At 39.5% G+C, this 19,769-nt stretch overlaps 1 protein-coding gene across 5 annotated transcripts; it reads right to left on the bottom strand.

Annotated features, from left to right (window-relative positions):
* On the bottom strand, positions 1-19,089 carry slka (STE20-like kinase a). Of its 5 annotated transcripts, none has more exons than XR_015713021.1 (20): positions 18,578-19,089; positions 16,450-16,614; positions 15,297-15,345; positions 14,249-14,398; positions 13,669-13,741; positions 13,396-13,590; positions 12,602-12,683; positions 12,273-12,404; positions 11,082-12,203; positions 10,871-11,001; positions 10,428-10,551; positions 9,924-10,103; positions 6,693-6,785; positions 4,442-4,571; positions 3,351-3,475; positions 3,088-3,282; positions 2,891-3,016; positions 1,804-1,917; positions 1,049-1,742; positions 1-401 (listed from the first exon to the last, which is right to left on the bottom strand). XR_015713021.1 is itself a non-coding variant. In XM_087803063.1 (20 exons), exons 1-20 carry the CDS (start codon positions 18,725-18,727, stop codon positions 1,596-1,598), a joined length of 3,555 nt encoding a protein of 1,184 aa, XP_087659189.1. In that variant the 5' UTR covers positions 18,728-19,089; the 3' UTR covers positions 1-1,595. The 5 variants fall into 5 exon arrangements, 4 of the variants coding, with proteins under 4 accessions (XP_087659189.1, XP_087659186.1, XP_087659187.1 ...); XM_087803063.1 differs by adding an exon at positions 6,283-6,354 and having other exon boundaries at positions 1-1,742; XM_087803060.1 differs by having other exon boundaries at positions 1-1,742.
* Positions 19,090-19,769: the final 680 nt, after the last annotated feature.

Raw genomic sequence — 19,769 nt, 5'->3', positions numbered from 1 at the left:
TACGGTTGATGTTTTTATTGAAGTACAAGACAGCGTTTCATACATGTATCATGGAGTTGAGACTAAAACAGGAAGTGATAACGTAATAAAAATATGTTCAATCTTGAGTGTCGACAAATAAAAATAAAAAAAACGGCGTCTGTGAGAAGCTTGGACACGGACACAGCAGGAAATCATCATCTTACAGCATGTGGTTCCAAACAGCATCAGAAATATACATTTATAAAATCATCTTAAAATATCTGTAAATAAAGCTAAAATTTATTTTTCAAAATGCATCAGCTGCATATTCGTGTTAGCGCGCGTAAACTAAAACGGTCGCAAGGTTTATGTACAACACTGAATTATGTAATAACACAATCATTGTGTAGACATGCAGCTGCAGAGTTTGTATTAAACACCTTTTCACTGTGTGTTGATATGCGAGTGGTTTCTGAGAATCGCGAGTCATGAAGCTGCTTATGTGCGATTGTAGCCGTTAAACCTAAACACTGAACCACCTCAGTGTCGTTACTACACAACGTCATTATTGGAGTGTTTACAAGAAGTGTGTTATTACACAATGCATTGTCGCCTTTGTTGTGTTTCTTTTCATTGTTTTGTGTTGGTGTAACTGTGTTTCTCTTTGGGTTGGTATGTTTCTCTGTTAGGGTGACGTGTGTGTTCTTATGTGATTCTGTGTTGGGGTGGTATAAGTGTGTATCTATTTGGGTTGGCATTCATCTGTGTTGGGGTTGTGTTTTGCTTTTTTGGAGTGTTTTTCCGTGTTCGGTTTTCTGTGTGTGTGTCTCTATTGGGGTGGTGTGAGTGACTTTTTGTATTGGGGTGTTGTGAGTGCATTTTGTGTTGGGGTGGCGTGAGTGTGTTTCTATTTGGGTTGGCATACATCTGTGTTGGGGTTGTGTTTTGCTTTTTTGGAGTGTTTTTCCGTGTTAGGTTTTCTGTGTGTGTGTCTCTATTGGGGTGGTGTGCGTGATTTTTTGTATTGGGGTGTTGTGAGTGCATTTCTGTGTTGGGGTGGTGTGAGTGTATTTCTATTTGGGATGGCATGTGTCCGGTTGGGGTTGTGTTTTTTCTTTTTGTGGAGTGGTGTGAGTGCATGTCTGTGCTGTGATTATCTGTGTGAGTGTGTGTGTGTGTGTGTGTGTGTGTGTGTGTGTGTGTGTGTGTGTGTGTGTGTGTGTGTGTGTGTGTGTGTGTGTGTGTGTGTGTCGGGGTGGTATTTGTGTGTTTTCTCACACAGTCATTTGCATGTTTAACTACATTCCACTTGTTTCTGTTTGAGGACTTCAAACAATGAGCTCAGAGGACGACACAGCGAGACACTACATTTCCCAGGAGCCACCTCTGTCTCATTCGGCGTCATGAACTGCCGTCGCCATCTTGTGGTGAGCGATCGTAATGACATCAGGGAAAAAGCGTTAAGATTAGCAACCAAACGAGGCACTGTTGATCATTTAAAAACAAACAAATAAACTTCCCGCGTGATTGGCTTTTATAATCTGGAACAAACATAAAAGTGCATAACGTCCGTCGGTCAGGGAGAGTCTTTAGGCCTTTACTCACGTCACTGGAGTAGATGACGCTCCAGCAGACTAGACACCTGAGTTGTGCAGGTTGGGGATGGGGTAGAACTTGGACACTCGGCTCTGGGTGGTCGGGTTAAGGCATTCAGACTCGCCGCTCATCTTAAAGAAGACCTCCTGCTCCTGCTGCTTCCGGGTGAACTCCTCCTCCAGGGCCTGCAGGGGGCAGCAGAGTCAAGCCTCTGTGTGTAGACCAAGCAGGACTTCAGGGGTTTACCTTCTTCCTGGGCCGCAGCTTCTCCCTCCATTCCTTCATCTCCTGAGCGTGTTCGTCGTCCAGCTCCTTCAGCTTCTGAGTCTCGTGCTCGATCAGCAGGTGACACTTCTCGTTCTGCAACACACGCCAGTGTCAGTCTATGTATGTACAATGTTTTTATGACATGTTTACACTTACACATGTTTCTACGTTGTCATGATACGTTGACACTACGTGTTTATATGTTGTCATGACATGTTTAAACTGTATGTTTATATTTCATAATGACATGTTTAAACTGTATGTTTATATTTGAAATGACATGTTTACACTTCATGTTTCTATGTTGTCATGATACGTTGACACTACGTGTTTATATGTTGTCATGACATGTTTAAACTGTATGTTTATATTTCATAATGACATGTTTAAACTGTATGTTTATATTTGAAATGACATGTTTACACTTCATGTTTCTATGTTGTCATGATACGTTGACACTACGTGTTTATATGTTGTCATGACATGTTTAAACTGTATGTTTATATTTGTCATGACATGTTTACACTTCATGTTTCTATGTTGTCATGATACGTTGACACTACGTGTTTATATGTTGTCATGACATGTTTAAACTGTATGTTTATATTTCATAATGACATGTTTAAACTGTATGTTTATATTTGAAATGACATGTTTACACTTCATGTTTCTATGTTGTCATGATATGTTGACACTACATGTTTGTATGTTGTCATGACATGTTTACACAAAATGTTTATATTTCGTCATGACATGTTTACACTAAATGTTTATATCTCGTCATGACATGTTTGAACTGAATGTTTAAATTTCGTCATGACATGTTTACACTACATGTTTATATGTCGTCATAACATGTTTAAAACTGCATATTCATATGTTGTCATGACATATTTCTATGTTGTCATATCATATTAACACGTTTATATGTTGTCATGACATGTTTAAACTGCATGTTAATGTGTTGTCATGACATGTTTACACAAGGCCTTGACCACGACTCCCTGCACACGACAGGAAGGTTCACAACTTTAAACTGTTGTCATTTTGTCTGCACGTGTGTTACCTGAAGCTGCTGCAGCTCACGGATGTTGGAGTCACATTGCAGCTGCAGGTCTCTCATCTGGTTCTCATGTTTCTGGTGCTGATGGAGTCTCTCGCTCTTCTGCCTCTTGTCCTCCTGAGCGCCGAACTGGACCACAAAAAAACGATGTGAAGATGACACCTGAGGCTCTTAAATGGTGCGACTGAATTCTTGTGTACCTGCTTGATCCGCTCGCGCTCGTTCTCCGGAGTGACGATGGCGGTGGCGTTGATGCGAAGGCTCTTCTTGAACATGGCCATGCGGGTCTTGGCCTCGCCCCGCTGGATCTTTGGGAGACGCACCCTCTCCTGGGTTTGTTTGTTCTTCATCTCCTCCACCAGTCGCTGGTTGTAGCGCTGCATCTGCTCCATTTCCTGACACACACACACACACACACACACACAAGTCAGTCCTAGCTCGACCAGACTCCGACTCTTCTCACCTTCTCGTGTCTCTTCAGCAGCTGGTGTCTCTGCATGAAATACTGGTCCTTCAGCTGCTGCTTGAGCTGCTGGTGCTTCTCCTGCAGGTGGCGCTCTTCCAGCTCCCACATGGCTGCTTCCCGAGCTGCACGAACAGAAGGCGTGTGGAAGCACACGAGGCGCTGATGAGTGTTATTGTGACGGACACGTCGTGACTCGTCTCCTCAGACGTGTCCCAGTTCAAAGAATCATGTGAGTGAGTTCACATCTTTCTACCGAACCGTTTCCATCTTTCAATTCATATTTCACACCTCAGGTTTACATCTTTAATTATCTCAGACTTATTATGATCCTTATTTTACATGAATAAATGTACAACAACTAAAGTGTCCACGATTTGACGTATATTAAAGGTTTGTTTTCTGAACAGAGATCATTGAACTTGGATTCTTAGTCGTATTCTGTGCTGGTACATTCCACTGTTAGCAAATAGCATAGCAAGTAAGATATTTTTGGTTTATAATTAGCCTCATTTAAAAAAAATCGAATTAAACTAACACCATTTCACTAACAGATCGAACCAGCCTGCTTCGGATCTTGGCTCCTGGGAGTGTTTGACTGATGTTGTTTGATTTCTACAGCAGTTAAAGACACGCTGTCTATGTAATAGCCAGAACATGCAAACCTCAGGCAATCTCTGTGTCAAAAACTAGATCACAAATCCAGATAATCGTATGTATTTTCATTCATTAGACAGAGACTGACTGTACATTTAAAAAAACATATTTAATATGTGCCTTAAGAAGTCTAAGCTTTGAATTCATAGGTTAATTGTATATGTATTTTATATTTATATGTATAAATAATTTTGAACTAATTGATACTTTTTTTTTAAATGACCAACATGCAGGATGTATAAAGACACTTAAGCATGTATTGTGTAACACTTTTACACAACATATAAAACATGAAGAGTTTTGATTCTAAAAAATAATAATAATAATGCGACTAGTAACCAATTCAAACGTGCTTTCGTTAGCGTCAGTAAAGAGGAGCGAACACAAAAATGCAAGTCTTGTAGAATGATGTTTTGATTGATTGCGTGTCATACCTCTCATCAGCTGCTGCTTGTGGTTCAGACAGTCTCGCTCTATCGTGGCGATCTCCATTTTGTGCTGCTGGATGATCTTCTTCAGAGCTCCGTCCAGCTCCTGCTGCTGCTTCTGCAGGAACTCCTGCTCCTGTGGAGGCCACGCAGAGGAGCGACGGTGAGACCGAGGGAGGGTGGACTCAAGTCTTAAGTGGATTACATCGACAGATCACATCACTGCACGTCAAGAGAGTCAACGGTAAAGAGAGAGAGACTAGAGGTCGATGTGCGACAACATCCACATTGAAAACACCCTGTTGGTGAATTCAACACTCAACAGATTCACTTTGGCAAGAATGAAACATAGAAACACAGATAAAGTCCTGCTGACATGTTGATCCTGGAGAGCTACACCGGAAAGACAAAAATCGCACCATTGACTCTACTTGTCACAGAAACAAAAACAACTTGCTAGGCGTTTATTTATTTAACATCAGATGTTTACGTTCGACTTGTTTTGAGGATTGCAAGTCAACAAACTCACCTTTTCAGATAAACACCAGTTTAGCAGTTTTTCTTTACATTAGAATCAATGAACGACTTACATTACCAACATTCTGGAATAGCAATTATTTAACTAAGGGTTCGTCCCATTAATCTCCTTTATCCTTAATCTCTTTCAGTAAAATCTTTGCTACAGAGCGTAAACTGTACTAATACTCAAAAGTTTAGGAATAAGGATAAAGAAATAATTTAAAAAAAAGAAACAGCCAGAGATACTGATACAAGAATAAGTGGTTGAAAATGAAAATGAAGGATTAATCGAGATCCAAAAGTCACATGTCGTAATCTTTCTAGCAGTAGTTTAAAAATGCAACAACGTCAAAATTACATCCTAACGTCTCACTAGTCACATTTAAAAAAGTAGGTCCTCGGGGGGTCTAAAGTGAGAGGATAGTCAAAATAGTGGTTTCGAAAGAAAGAATATCGAACTCTGGTTCTTTTGTGTCACCAACCTTCAGTAGCACATGTATACAAGTATTGAAACATGCTTCTTCTTTCAGTGCAAAGTTTTGATACCTATGTGTGATCAATAATGGGTGGATTTTTCTGAAGAAAGCCTAATTGTTAATAGTGAGAAAGGCAGTGAACATCCTTGATGATTGATTTGTCACTTGTTAGCAAGTTTTGTTTTGCACTGGAAATTCTTTTTTTTTTTTCTTCAGGATGAAGCTATTGAAAGATGTTACTCAAAATGTGTACCATTTGTAATGTCATGATCTTTTTTTTTTGAATTTGTCTTATAACATTGGTATTGAGAAAGCAATAGTTCAGGAAGCGATAACGAAGTAAAGTTATCGGTATCGAATAGTTTGCCCAGTCCTAATGAGGGCATTAAAATAACTGATGATCATAATATATCTGCACTCTGAAACCTATTAGGATTTAAAATATCTGTGAAAAGGCAAAATCAAGACCTTTTTTCATTTTGAACTCCAATTCCACTCAGTTTTTCAAATGAAAAGTCCTACAACTGCTAGTGATATTGTATGCATGCGTTTCCCACTCAGTTTTTCACATTAAAAGTCCTACAACTGCTAATTATATTATATGCATGGACTGGTGATCTGACGTCGTTTCTAAGCCAGATGACGTGGCATATTTGTGAAGCGCAAACAGAAGAGCCAAGAAGAGAGATCACGACACAGCACGGCAACACTCAAAGAAACACCCATGACGACATGGATCCTGAGACGCCACAGACATCCTGCCACTTTGCACACTTCTAGTCAGAGAAACAAAGCACGGTGGTGTGAGGGGATGAGGCGTGGTGGTGGGTGGTGCTTGGGGGGGGGACTTACATCCTGCATCTGAGCGTTGAAGAGTGCACACGAGGACAACTGAAAAGACTGAATCATAACCTGGGCCACTGCCTGCGGGGAAGAGCACACACTCGCCCGGATCAGCCACAGGGAGCACACATCAGGCTGAGGGTGGTACACACACACACACTTCACAGAAGAGGGGGGCTGCTTCCATTTTAATGACACGGTGTCGAGTTTGAGTCGTGCAGCACATTCTGAATTAATGTCACGAGGAAATCCACAAATTGTTGTTAGTCTGTGGCTCATGCCCGACAGCCAGTTCAACCCTGCAGTTCTCTACTCATGCCGCTTCAAAGAGTTTTCACGGACACACACATGTTGTGAAACAAAGGCTGAGTCAGAGGGAGAGAGAGACAAAAGAGTGAAGGGAGGAGGTGATGGTTTACCTCGGCCGTTTTGAGGAGCGACAGGTCCTTCTTTACACTTTTCATGAGCTCTTTTCTCATGTGTTTGGGGGACTGGTCGACTTCCTGTTTGGCCTAGAGTGTTTTTTTTTGTTGCACACGTGTTTACTGCTGAAACCCTGAGAGGCACGCTTGCTATTATTGTACCAGACATGCACGGCCCAGTTTGAGAGGAGAGGAAGAGCACCCAGAATCAGACTCAAAAGTATGCATGCTTGATATTCATGACATGTCGAGTTGATTGCCGACAGCAGGGCTGCACAATAAAGAGCTAAGTGATCATTTTATACTGATAAAGAAACTACGCCATCTCTTTCTTATATAATCATAATCATGGATGTTGAGGTTTGAAGCGTGTTATTCATTATGTTATATTTCTATTCTGATATTTAAACACATAAATAAATAAGATTTGCACAGTGGCTGGTTTCGTTTACATGCCAGTAATAAAAATATGAACATCATCGTTTAAATGCATTTTATTTCCTTTTTTGTATTTAGGTATGTTATAAATCAAATCTGTTCCTTTTTACAGACTATATTTCTTAACACATAAGAATATAAAAACTACATTATTTATAATAACATAAATAAATACATTTAAAATTTAAATACGACCCTCAACATCATTAAGACTGAAGGTGAAACGGGAATTACAGAAAAAAAAATCAGTTTAAAAAAAAGTTACAGTGATAACCTTTTTTTTCTATTATACAATCACTTTGAAGTCACTCAAAATACTTTACTAACTAGTAATAACTAGATTAATTGACATCATCACATTAAATGTCCTCTGTCTGTGAGCAGAATAATGTAGACAAACTGCTCTTAATTTAAATAATGTTGATGATGGGACAAAGTACGGTCTGTAATACCATTTGGATCTAATAATCTTTTGAAGGATTTGTCACTATCCTTTTGGTGATGCTTCTGCCACCTGCTGTCACATTTAGGCAATTTACATTTGAGCGTTATAAATATAAAAAAGCTAAAACAGTTTTAAAGCTTATTATACAGTTAAACAGATGTAGGACAGTTATATTGGGTGAAAATAATAACATGGATGGGAATTAATGGTGATATAGATATTCTTTTTCATTTAAAATATGGGTGGGAATGAGCCGTTTGACAGAGGTCTCTAAATATTACAGATGTCTAACATACATGTCTCAGTTATTAAAGTGTTCCTGCTGTAAATAAATCACAGCTGATGAAAACAGATTAATCTTAAATGTTAAAAGCATGAAATACAACACACCGTAAATTTCAACAGAAGAGATGCATTATGGGTGGTGTTTTTGTATGAGCTTGTGCCTTTCTAAAACTAAATATTCATAAAATAAATATAAAAGTCATTAAAAATGAAAAATATATATTTTAGTGACACTGTTTCTTTTAAGATTTTAGACGCACAGCAGTGTATTATTTATAAAAATCTCATGAAGCATTTCATAAACAGATTTTACTGAAATAAAAAAATAGAAATGTATTTATATTTCAAGGAAACAAGTGGATTTTTCTTCTTCCTACATATTAATCAACATGTATTGTCGTTGATACTGTGCAGCCCTGGTAGAGGAACGATAAGGAAAGTAAAAAAGGTAAAAGATTCATAGTTCTCCTGAATTCGTTCACATTCGTCCAGCAGCCAGAGAGAAGATTATCAGCGCAGACAGAGTGACTGATCTGGAATCAGCTTGCAGCTATCAGCTCTTATTTTAAGACCTTTGAATGATGGCTGCATTCCTCGTCAGTCACTCTGTTCAAAAATACACCTTAAATCAGTGCCCAACACCTCTTCATAGAATCTTCCCAAATCAACCACCATTTATGCAAGGCACACACACTCACACAAGGGGACATGGTTATTCAAATACATCAACAGTTTAAATACACAATAAACATTTGATTCACAATTATTCTGAGTAACCACGACAAGAGTGCTGCGATAGAGCAAAAGACAAAAAACACATGTGTAAAGGAAACGTGTTTGGTAGAATTTTGTTTGCTCGTTTCAGACACTACAGTCATTATAAATAGGTCAATAGTTAATAGTTATGCATCAATTAAAGTGATGTAGGATGATTGTGTTTTATTGAACAAGTGACAAGGTTCTTGAACGTACCAATGTGGTGAGAGGATTGTCATTTATTTACCATGTTAGTAACAGTATCGAGCGTTAGTGAATACTGACTAGATGCAGTCAAGTGTGCTTGTGTGCTCCATTTTATATTGGATATTCTAAACTAAAGTAATGCATTTGACATATTTTATCAGGTTTGTCGGATCATTGAAGAGGAAATAGCCTATTAACAATACTAAACAGAAAGGTTTATATATTTAATTTAATGTATTCATTGGCTGCTAAGAAAACATTTCCTCACACATGTCTTTCTGAAAGCTTCATTAAAGGGCAACTAACGAATTTAACCTCTTGTACTCATCGATTATGATTATGATCGTGTTTGTGCAAAACTCTTTAAATTACATTATAAAAGAAATTATAAAAAGTCCCACCCACTGCAAAAACTTCAATTTTCCGGAGATTAAATCTTGTTTACCCTGATACACACCAACTCTGCTGTGATTGGTCAAGCAACGCAGTTTGTCACCGCACCTCATCAATCCCTGAAGTCTCCGCCTCTAAGGGACTTGTTGTATAAACAAAGCGGGGCATGATTACAGCTGGCTGGAGGGGGAGTGAAGGCTATATTACGTCATAATAGACTCCACTCTCGTTCGCTGAGATTTCAGACGGGGGAGAACTTTATAAATTGGTAACTTTAAAACATGGTCGTGATGAGGGACTTACTGCATCTTGGAGAGGAAGACTTCAACATTTGAAACAAGTGAAGTCAGGAAAGTTTTTTTTTTTTACATTAGTTGCCCTTTAACTGATACGAACACATCGAAAACACCCTTTAATCCGCCCAGAAAGCAGAAAGGAAAAAGCCACTCAAAGCCTATTTCTCTTATTTTGTTATGTAGATAAACAAGCTCAGCAACACACAAGGAGAGGAATCATGGAAACAAAAACATCTTGAACGCAGCATGTGCCGTCATTAACACAAGAAAAGCAGCAGAGCTCGCCCAAGTGTGAAAAATGCCTGACACAACACAGACCAAGAGACATTAAGCAGATTATTGCTCCAAAAAGCAGCAGTTCAGCCCCTACAAACAACCCGATTTCAAAAGTAATGATCATGCATGTACCTCTTTTTTGCGATTCTTCAGCATGTTCTGGAACTTCGACAGCTCCTTGTCCTGGTCGCCTTTGATGCGTTTGGCTTCATCCCGGAGGCGGCTGGTGTGATCCTGCTCCAGTCGCTCGATGGTCTGCTTCTGCTTCTTCTCCAGGTTCTCAACCTCTTGATCATATTGTCTTTTCTTCGCCTGGTTACCACATTCGCAAAATTAAGGGGCATGAATTTAGATGTACTTTTGGCTAATACAAATATTTCATACCTCATTTTAAACTAGATTTAACAGATCTTCTCACAATTGTTTCTTATATTGCGTTTGATTTATTTATGTAAAAATAAATCTTCATTGTACTATATTATTTTTTAAAAGCTGGAGCCAAATGTGTAAATTACAACAACAGCCATTAGTGAAGCCCAATTCCTGCCAGCCTCAGCTCCATCATATTTATATCGTCTTTTGTTTCCAGGACTGACTTGAAACAAAACTGTGGTATGAACTGGCAGAGTGACTCACGGTGGTTTCCTGTTCAAACCGCCGACAGATCTGCTCTCTCTGCTGCTGCAGCTTGTTACTGAGTTGTTGCTGAGCTCGCTGCTCCTCTTTTTGCAGGAGGCGCAGCTCCCTCAGCTCCTGCCGCCTGCAGACAATACAAAAGGAGGAAAATGAAAAAAAAAACTATCACCAATCAACTATCGGGTTTAATGCTCATACACAACAGATAAAATCCATCTTAAACGAATGTTTCATTATGTTGATTTGTACTGATGACAGGATAAATAATAGTGTCATTATTTTCTTGAGTGTTCATAGTTCTAATTTAAAAGCACAATGTTCCGTGGACACTGCCAGATTGGAAATGGCTAGGCACTGTGGGATTGCAGGGCTATAAATGGAAAGAATTAGGGCACTCTCTAAACTTGGATCATTAACAACAGTGGAATTTAAAACCGACCCACCTCAGGAACCTCATCTCCTCACTTTTGGCATCGTTGTCAGTGACAATCTTTGATGTGGTCACACTGACTTCTACTCCGTCCACCATAAACTTACGAGTCTTCTTCAGGGTCTTCTTGTGGCGTCTGGCTTCCTGAAAGAAAAATATTAACTTATTTATCAGAATTCTTTGAAATCCGAATGGTGCCAACAGATCACCACTGACAGACCTACCTGTACAGACAAGGAGCCCCCCTCTCTGCTCTTGGACAGGAAGCTGGATATGGACAGATTGAGGTCGAGGCTGTTGCTATCAGCGGCAGAGCTGCTGCCAGAGTCTGAGTCTTTCTCGACATCTCGTTTAATCACAGCTGGACTTTCCTGCTCCGTCTTCATGTCGGATTCACTTTCCGGCTCAGAAACGGACTTCTGGACTGTGCTCTCCTCCTCCTTCTCATCTTCCTTCACAGGGACATCCACAGCAGGAATCACTTGATCCAAAACCTCAGAGGCGTCTTTGGCTTCATCACACACTCCATTCGTGGACTCGGTTGGTACTCGATCAGAAACAACCTCCTCCTTGGCCTGATTCTCTGGCACAGCCTCTTCTGCTTCCTCTGACTTTTGGTCATTCGTCCCACTTTTCTGGTCTGTCTCAGCATCCAACTTGACTGCAACTTCAGTTGTAGACTCGTCCAACTCAGACTTCTTTTCCGTTTCTCCGTTAACCTTTACTTGTTCATCAACTTCCTTTGATTCAGATTCCTTAATGTCATCAGCGACTACAACTACATCTGCAACATTAATAGTTTCTGATACCGCATCTTCTTTCTCCTCCTGTTCCGATTGGGACTTTTCCAGTTCCTTCTCTGGCTGCTCGACTGTTTCTTTTGTTTCTTGCTCCACTTCAGGCACCTGCATGTTCGACTCACTTGCTTCTTCCCCAGAGGCAACTTCTTCTATTGGTTTTATAACTTCCAAATCTTGTGGTGTCTCACTTTCTTCTTGCTTCTTTTCCTCATCCATTGCAGGGACTTGGGACGAGGCAGTCATGCCTTCAACTTCACCGTTTTCTTGTGGAGCGTCTGCAGGTGGGACGGAATCTTTGGGAGACTCGATCAGCCCCGAGGCCAGGTCTTCATTACTGGCGTCAGACACCTCGTTGAGTTTCTGCTCCTCGTTCTTGTCCACATCACTCGTCCCCAGTCCTTCATCTGAGAGCTTATCGGAGATCCCGTCCTCGGCCTCCGTCTTTTCTTTGACAGACTCCAGTGTTGATGCAGCTGCCGGAACTTTGTCGTCCTCTGAACTGGTCACACTTGCATCTGATGGTGCCCGCTTGTGTCCAGGAGTGGCCTGATGCAGCAAACAGAATCAATGAAACGGCTCAAAAATAAGATGTAGAATTAATTTACGATTGCTTACCGCAGGCGTGTCGGGCTCCTCGTCATCTTCTTCCTCTTTGCTGTCCTCAATTTCTTCAGTGACCTCAGCCTTTGCCTCGGCAATGAGCTCCCGGAGAGGTTTACTGTCCGTTACACTGATCACAAATGGATGCTGGCCAGGCAGAGAAGACAACAATGAGATTAACAAAAAGCTAATTCTGGTACCCACAGTCTCAGTTAATGCAAAGAAATCTCTTTACTTACCTGAGCTTGTTTTTAAATATATATTTTGATATATTAAAATTGCCATCCGGTTAGGATAGAATAAAGAACCATGAAGGGAACTCTGGGGAGAGGTCAAATACATACCTGGAGAAGTTGTGCTATACTCCATCTATTGTCCACATTCTTATCAAGACATTTCCGCAGGAAGTCGTTGAACTCATGTGACCTTGAGGAGAATATCAAGAAAGCAGTTTTTGTTATGTGGGACTTCACTGTCAAACACTATGTAGAGTGAATTAGAAAGAGTAACAATCCAAGCAATGTTTCAAAACCAAAGGCCTCAAGGCCAAATCTGGTACTTAAGTCATTTTATGAGCCCCACAACAGATGTAAATAGTCCGAGTTGACTTAAACAAGCCAATACAAAATAACAACATGACTAATTATAGGATGCTTGATCTGGAACATGAAGGTGACATTATTTTTTTACAGACCCTTGACCCTTGGTTCTGGTGCATGTTTAACTTTGTTGCCTAAAATGACTCTTATAGCCCAACAGCAGACCAATTATTATTTATTAAAATCTCTAACTCAACACTTTAGTCAACTGGGCCAGTGGTCTTCAACCACTAAATACACACAGAAAGAAAAAATAATTTATATAATTTCAGTTCAATTGCTTTTTACAGTCTGATGGTGTTTTGCTTTGAAAAAAGGTCGCATTGACGTAACATTAGCCTTAGACTGAAAGACTGAAAGAAGCATCTTGTCAGACAAGTTTACTCAAAAGATTTTTTTCTTTTTTTAAATATGCGACTTGCACACAACATCTTTAACAATTAAAATCGTTAGGGCCTGTGACTTGGTCTGTGTGCTGGAGTGAGACACCCCTGATCCGAACATTCCAGTGAACATCAAACTCATTATCAGATACTCACCATCGAGACGGCTGCATGAGAGTGGGTGGCTCAGACTTGGCTATTTTCAGCAACACCCTCATGGGATTCATCTCGTGGTTGGGTGGCTCGATTTCGGCCAGCTCTATCAGGGTGACCCCGAGGGACCAGATGTCGGCCTTGTAGTCGTACGGGCGGTCCTTGGAAGTTTCGCACATCACAACCTCTGGTGCCATCCTGCAGAGAAAAGGAGTGTAAGGGTTTGTGAGATTGTGCATTAACATCAGATTGTACTTAGTCTAATGTGTGACTCACCAGTATGGAGTACCAATGAATGAATCTCGCCTTTGTAATGTCTTGGTATTTTTAGCAGATACCCCGAAGTCAGCTAAAATTAGAAATTAGTGTAAATAAAATCATGAAAATGGATTTTTGTCACTTCATGTAAAGTTATTATGTTTACACATATAATAATACTTAACAACAATAACATTTGCTCATCAAACCTCACTTAAAAATAATAGTGATTGTAATATACAATTATAAATCTAGTATTTCATTTCTCTTCCTGTAATCACGTGAATTAAAAACATACATAATTGTTTCTGAAAAAGAAACAATTATGCAAAGAGGCACAACTAGTTTCAATCCATCATTTCCTCTAATACCACTTGATAATTCCCGTTTACCAGGTCCAACGTTGACCCCCAGCCCACGGACAGTGATTCATCACAACAGCAGCTAAGGATTTCACAGTAGCAGCATTTTTCAAATGTTACACAACACTTTGCGTCATTGATGCCAGCACATAAAAGTACAAGAAAAACACCATTATATTTTTTAGCTTAAGCATCTCTCAGTCAGGAGTGACCTTAAATGACCTTTTACCACTTACCGAGTTTCACATCTCCCTCCAAGGAAAGAAGGATGTTTCCAGCTTTGAGGTCTCTGTGGATGACTTTAATGTCATGCAGGTAGCTTAAGGCCTCCAGGGTCTGCCGGCACACTGCACGGATTTGGGGTTCGGTCAGGGGTCTCTCCAGTTCTACGACACAAAAACGGCACTGAGTCATGCTTTCTACGAGATCATGCGGTGCAAGTCTAACTATTCAGCCTTCAGCACAACTTAGTTGCCAATAGCGACTGAATGACAACACTCCACCCGTGCAAACGCCAGCATGTATGACTGGAAGTCTGTTGGAGGACATTTGTTATGGTTGAGTCACACAGCAGAGAAGCGCACGAGCTGGAATGTTGTCTACAGACCACGAAAATGAAAACTTTTAACTTTTAGATATCATATTTTGCTCAAGATTCAGAACAGTCAGGAGAAAATTGTTTGACCAAAAGCTGAATTTATTGTGTTTGTGTTAAAATAACAAACTATCTCCAAAGTCTGAGCCATTATGTTTTTGACGAAAACTTGTGCCATTGTCGTATGATGACAACAATGCTATAATTTGGGATTTGATGTTGTGAAATATTTGCGTTCCAGGATTGTAATTGGTGATTTAAAAGATGGTAGAGCGACCTTCTTCATATGTTTTCGAAAGGTAAATTAGTCTTTGTATTGAAATCTTATAAAAGGCAGATTTTCACCTCCTTCTGTCTGCGCTACATCAATATGAATGATGCACACTCTTCTGGTTGCCTATAGCAACAACACATCTATGATTGGAAATCTTTAAGAGGAAATGTGCTACGGTTGAGTCACATTTCAGTTATAATAGTTCACACATAACAAGGGTGTTCCTTAAACCTCCAAAATAACATAAAGGAGCAACAGGCTTCATAACTGGACAAACCACTCACTTAATATCATAATAATTACACTTAAGCAACGTCTAAACCAAATGAGGAAAAGTGGAAAAAACAGCAGCAGGGAACATGAAGGGTTGGAACTTAGGAGCAAGCACAAGTTTTTTTGGTTTCAGCAAACTCACCAAGCATGATGGCATCCACTGCACCACCCGCGCAGAACTCAATGAGAATCTGCAATGGCAAATGGACAAAATTTAAACCATATGTCGCCTCCACTGTAGTAGAAGTTGATACAGCAAAAGAGAAAACGTGTGTGGTTAGGTTATGTAGACAAAATAAAAAATAAAGGGCCAGGGGATGTTTATCAACATACAAATGTGTTCAGTTACAGTGACGAACCACAATGAATGTATCAATTTCAACATGAATCAATATGTTTCAGATCCACACAGCAATAATAACGTGAGGTCATTTTTGCTGGCTTACCAGAGCTTTGTAATCGACATTGTCATTTGTAAATGTTGAATTTAAACAACGATATTGGCTTGCAGCACGTTTCTCAGAAGCCCCTGGTGTCAAATGATTGTTTAAAATCAATCAGAGCTACAAGAGATCACTACAGTCAATACGATGGATTTACTACAATCTTAAAAGGCCTTCACTTTTACGGTATTTGCATTCATATAAATATAAAAAAAACAACCAAGATATTTATAAAATTTTAGATCCTATACAGTGGCAACTTAATTCATTATTCTTGTGCATACAAATTATATCAATTCATTAGTGAACATTGTTTGTTAATTCTTCAAACTAAAGGCGGTTACACTTTTATCACGCAGCTAAATAAAGGCCACAGGGATTATCTGCATGCAGCACTGAATAATTTACACACACTTTCTCCAGCCTCCAAAAGCTCTCCATTATCTACTATAGATGTGGCCAGTCCACAGGAGAGGGTCACATGATACCACCTGCTAAGACTTGAAGGATGGGAGAGGCCAATTCTTGCACCCAGGGAGAGATACACTTACAAGATGCACTTTGAAACCTGGCTAGACCAATTCAACTTGATTAGTGATTTACAGTTAAAAGCGGGCAATAAAACCAGTCGGAATTGTACCACATCTGCTGACGTATAAATGTGTACAGCAGTGTATTCAAACACTGTATTCTTTCAGGGTGTGTGAATCACACAGCGGAGTAGAACTCAAAGTTGTAAATGGTTCACGGTGGTGCGTGACTAGATGGCAGCGCTTGTCGCTCTGAATTCAAATCACAAGCAACAAGAAACGAAAAAAAAAAAAAGTTACATCACCGAAAGTGCGTACTTACCCACAGCTTCCCTTCAAAGTAAAAGGCATCTAGCAGTTTCACAATGTGATGATGGTTGCATGAGGCCAAGATCTCTATCTCCACCATGTAGTCTTCCAACTCATCCTCCGTTTTTGTGTCGATGACTTTGGCCGCAGCAAGCGTCTTATTCTGTCTGTTTTGTGCCTAAAAAAAACAATGGGTAATGTAGAGAGGGCTCGGACAATACACATTTATTAGAAGAATGTGGGAGAACAAATGCAGGGAACTTCAAAAGTTTACGCTGTACATTTAAATTCAACTGGAACAATCAGTTTGGTTTATCAAGAGTGAAAATTTCAGAGCCAAAGGAATTATAACACAAAAGAATGTTGAGCTAATATAGCTTCGCCTGACATAACTTCCTGTTAAGCCTTCGCTTTCTACAATCTAGTCCACACAGATCTGTTAGTAACTCACTTCCTCTTCTTGCTTTCCTCTTTTTTTTGTCTTACCTACTCTGAAAATTGCACCATAAAAAATAAAATGCAAAAAATAAAATTATATGGTTGAAAATGTGGAAGATCTATCAATATTGTTGGATCAACTTAGATTCAGACACATAGTATAAAGTATGATGGTAAACATTGTAGGTGGAAAGGAAATGTCAGCCTCAATGTGTAGGATGAACCTTTATAGTCCAAGGGCAGAGTTAAACGGAAAAGAAAAGGGAGTTATGAGTTGAATACCGTCAAGTACGTCATACGCTATGTGTACTCTTTGGACCTGGCACAAATCCACACAGACACACACCCTGTTCTCATCTCTTTGAAGTGATAACCGTCTGTTTATTTGTTTAGACTCCCTCAATGAAGTCACTTGTATTTGCTTTGAAGTGGTGTAAAACACAATGATATGACGATAATTTATTAAAATTAAAAGTGAGAAGAAAATGGTTTGACTTTTATTTCAGGTAAGTGCATGAAGAATGATAAATAAACTACACTATGAAGGAATCAGTTGGAGATCAGATATTTCTTGGATCAAAATATTTGCCAAATTTGACTGTTAGTTGTCTTTACAGAAAACTAGTAGCGTTTGTTGCTTTGGGTTCATTCTGGAAAATATTCTAGCTTGATTGATAAAAAAGATTCCAGGAAGAAAAGAGATAAAATGGATCATATCTACGTAGTTGTGGATACAGTATTTCTGAAATAAGTGTTCAGCAGTGCTAGACCCTGCGAGCAAATACTTTTGTATAATTGCAATTTGTATGAACATTATCATTGTTGTCCACAAATCCAGAATAATATATTGGGTGAACCTAAAAACTGTGCATCAGCAAAAATAATCCAAGGTAATTTTCTTCTTGCAGATTTCATCACATACACCAGTGTCCTTGAAATAATCATAGGTTCAGGTCAGGAATCCAAGCCCATGTGTTCATGACAATATTATCTGATGAATGTTACTTGATATCTAAATAGGACTTGAGTCGACACATTTGATCTAGAATAACTCCCGGGGTTAAGATCCTGCAGCATTGATTATCTACTACCATTCAAGTGTAATATATCATTTCATACAACATTTTCGGTCAACTCAGAAGGGTCACATGATTCCTTATCTGAAGAAGGAAATGTGACTTTTTTTTCTGAGAGTAGTAAAGGACTATGTGTCAACCAAATGATTTCATGCTTTCATTTTCACAGTTCGCGCAAACTTGTCAGCAATAGTTGTACAACCAGATATTCCATGATGACTATTATTAAACCAGTGTGCAACAAAATCTTAAACAAATCAAACCTTTGCACACATGGATGTTAGAAAGTGAAATGACAGTCATCATCCTTATATTGCAGGATGCTTAAATGAATAATAATGATAGTTATTACTTTGTAATAATATATTGTGTGACCATATTGTCAAACTCATAGGTTAACGCCTTAAAACGAAGAGTAATAAAGTTTTTAACGTGTGAACATGAAGTGACACACACTGGATGTTATTCAGGACTACAACAACCACACCTACTGCAACCGATTGTAATAATAAAACGACATGACAGCGACTTATGAAAACAAAACTGGGCGTTAAAGACTTTAGTAAATACTTTGATATCATGCCAGTCAACTGCCACAAACCAACATTGTTTGCATCAATTATTTACCTTAAACACTTTTCCAAAGGCTCCATCTCCAAGTTCTCCTATGATCTCCCAAAATTCCTCGGGGTTCACGTCTCTGTGTACATGTTCGTACTGCTTCTTCTTCCTATCGGGCCCGAGCTTAAAGATCTTGCGAAAATTGAAAAAGGACATTTTTCTTTCCTTTTCGGTTACAGTTCCGCCAAAGCGACGTAGCGGCTCCTCCTGACTGGAAGCTACCGGAGTGACATGACTGTCGACGGAGGTGCTAATGTCGCCATTCCACTCCGAGGATGTCAATATTAACTTGACGGCAGTTATTACCAGTCATACCGTAGCTAGCGATGCTCGGGGGGTTCAGTAAGTAGTTCGTCTTATCCTCCCTCTCCGCGTCGGACTCTTAGAAAAAGAAATAAAAAGAGAAGCTGACTAACAAAACATGGAGTTTAACGTTAGCATGAGAGGGTTAGCTTTGCAAAACAAGTCAATCGGAAGGAGCTCGTGGCTCAGTTAGCTGACCACTGAAGTTAGCGGACCAGCGTCAAGTGGACCAAAGTTATGCTCGCAGCCGGAAGCGAGCGTTTCAAAATAAAACGCGGAACCCACGCCACATTTGGATTTAGCCTGTATAATGGACACATACGCCTTTATTCTGTGACGACTTTAAAAAACCTTTTCCGGACACGCTATTTCAATTGGCGAAAGCCATCCGTTTTAAAACTCCGACAACTCAACGTATTCGTTTTATTTTGGAGAAACAGATCTTGCCGTATTTGCATTGTGGAACTTGATTCACCTGATTGGCTGTATCGGTTTCCTGAATCTCCTCCGGCAGGACGCACTTCGCCTTCACTGCGCATGCTCGTGACGTAAACCTATCTCATTATAATAATAACAACTTTACTTACTCTTTTTTATTATTATAATTGTTGCGATACGAACTGTTTTAGTTAAAAGTTCAGGGCAAGTCAATATAATATTTGAAGAAAGAAACAAGTAGGTGTAATGTAGGGATTCATGTACTTAGACAAAATTAAAATTGAAGTCAAAAAATTTAAGTAAGTAAGTAAGTATGAGTTAAATTGTTATTTTAATGTACCTGAGGACGTTATATACAACAGGTTTAAGTTTATAATAGTTCATCAAGTCTCCACGTGAAGGAGCTCCAACCACCAGGTGGCAGCACATACGTATGTTTTGGAAAGAGGCGCTGGTC

Source organism: Callionymus lyra, chromosome 11 (genome assembly GCF_982586985.1).
Source record: "Callionymus lyra chromosome 11, fCalLyr1.hap1.1, whole genome shotgun sequence".
Classification (NCBI taxonomy): Eukaryota; Metazoa; Chordata; class Actinopteri; order Syngnathiformes; family Callionymidae; genus Callionymus; species Callionymus lyra.
Note: the sequence above shows the minus strand (reverse complement) of the source record. Positions and strands in the feature narration are given on the sequence as shown.

Excerpts from the sequence above, each read along its gene's own strand:
- slka (XM_087803063.1), bottom strand. The coding sequence starts at position 18,727 with ATGTCCTTTTTCAATTTTCGCAAGATCTTTAAGCTCGGGCCCGATAGG. Across the intron at positions 12,684-13,395 it reads CTCATGCAGCCGTCTCGATG|GTCACATGAGTTCAACGACT; the intron begins GTGAGTATCTGA and ends ATTCTCCTCAAG. Across the intron at positions 3,476-4,441 it reads CAAGCAGCAGCTGATGAGAG|CTCGGGAAGCAGCCATGTGG; the intron begins GTATGACACGCA and ends CTGTTCGTGCAG.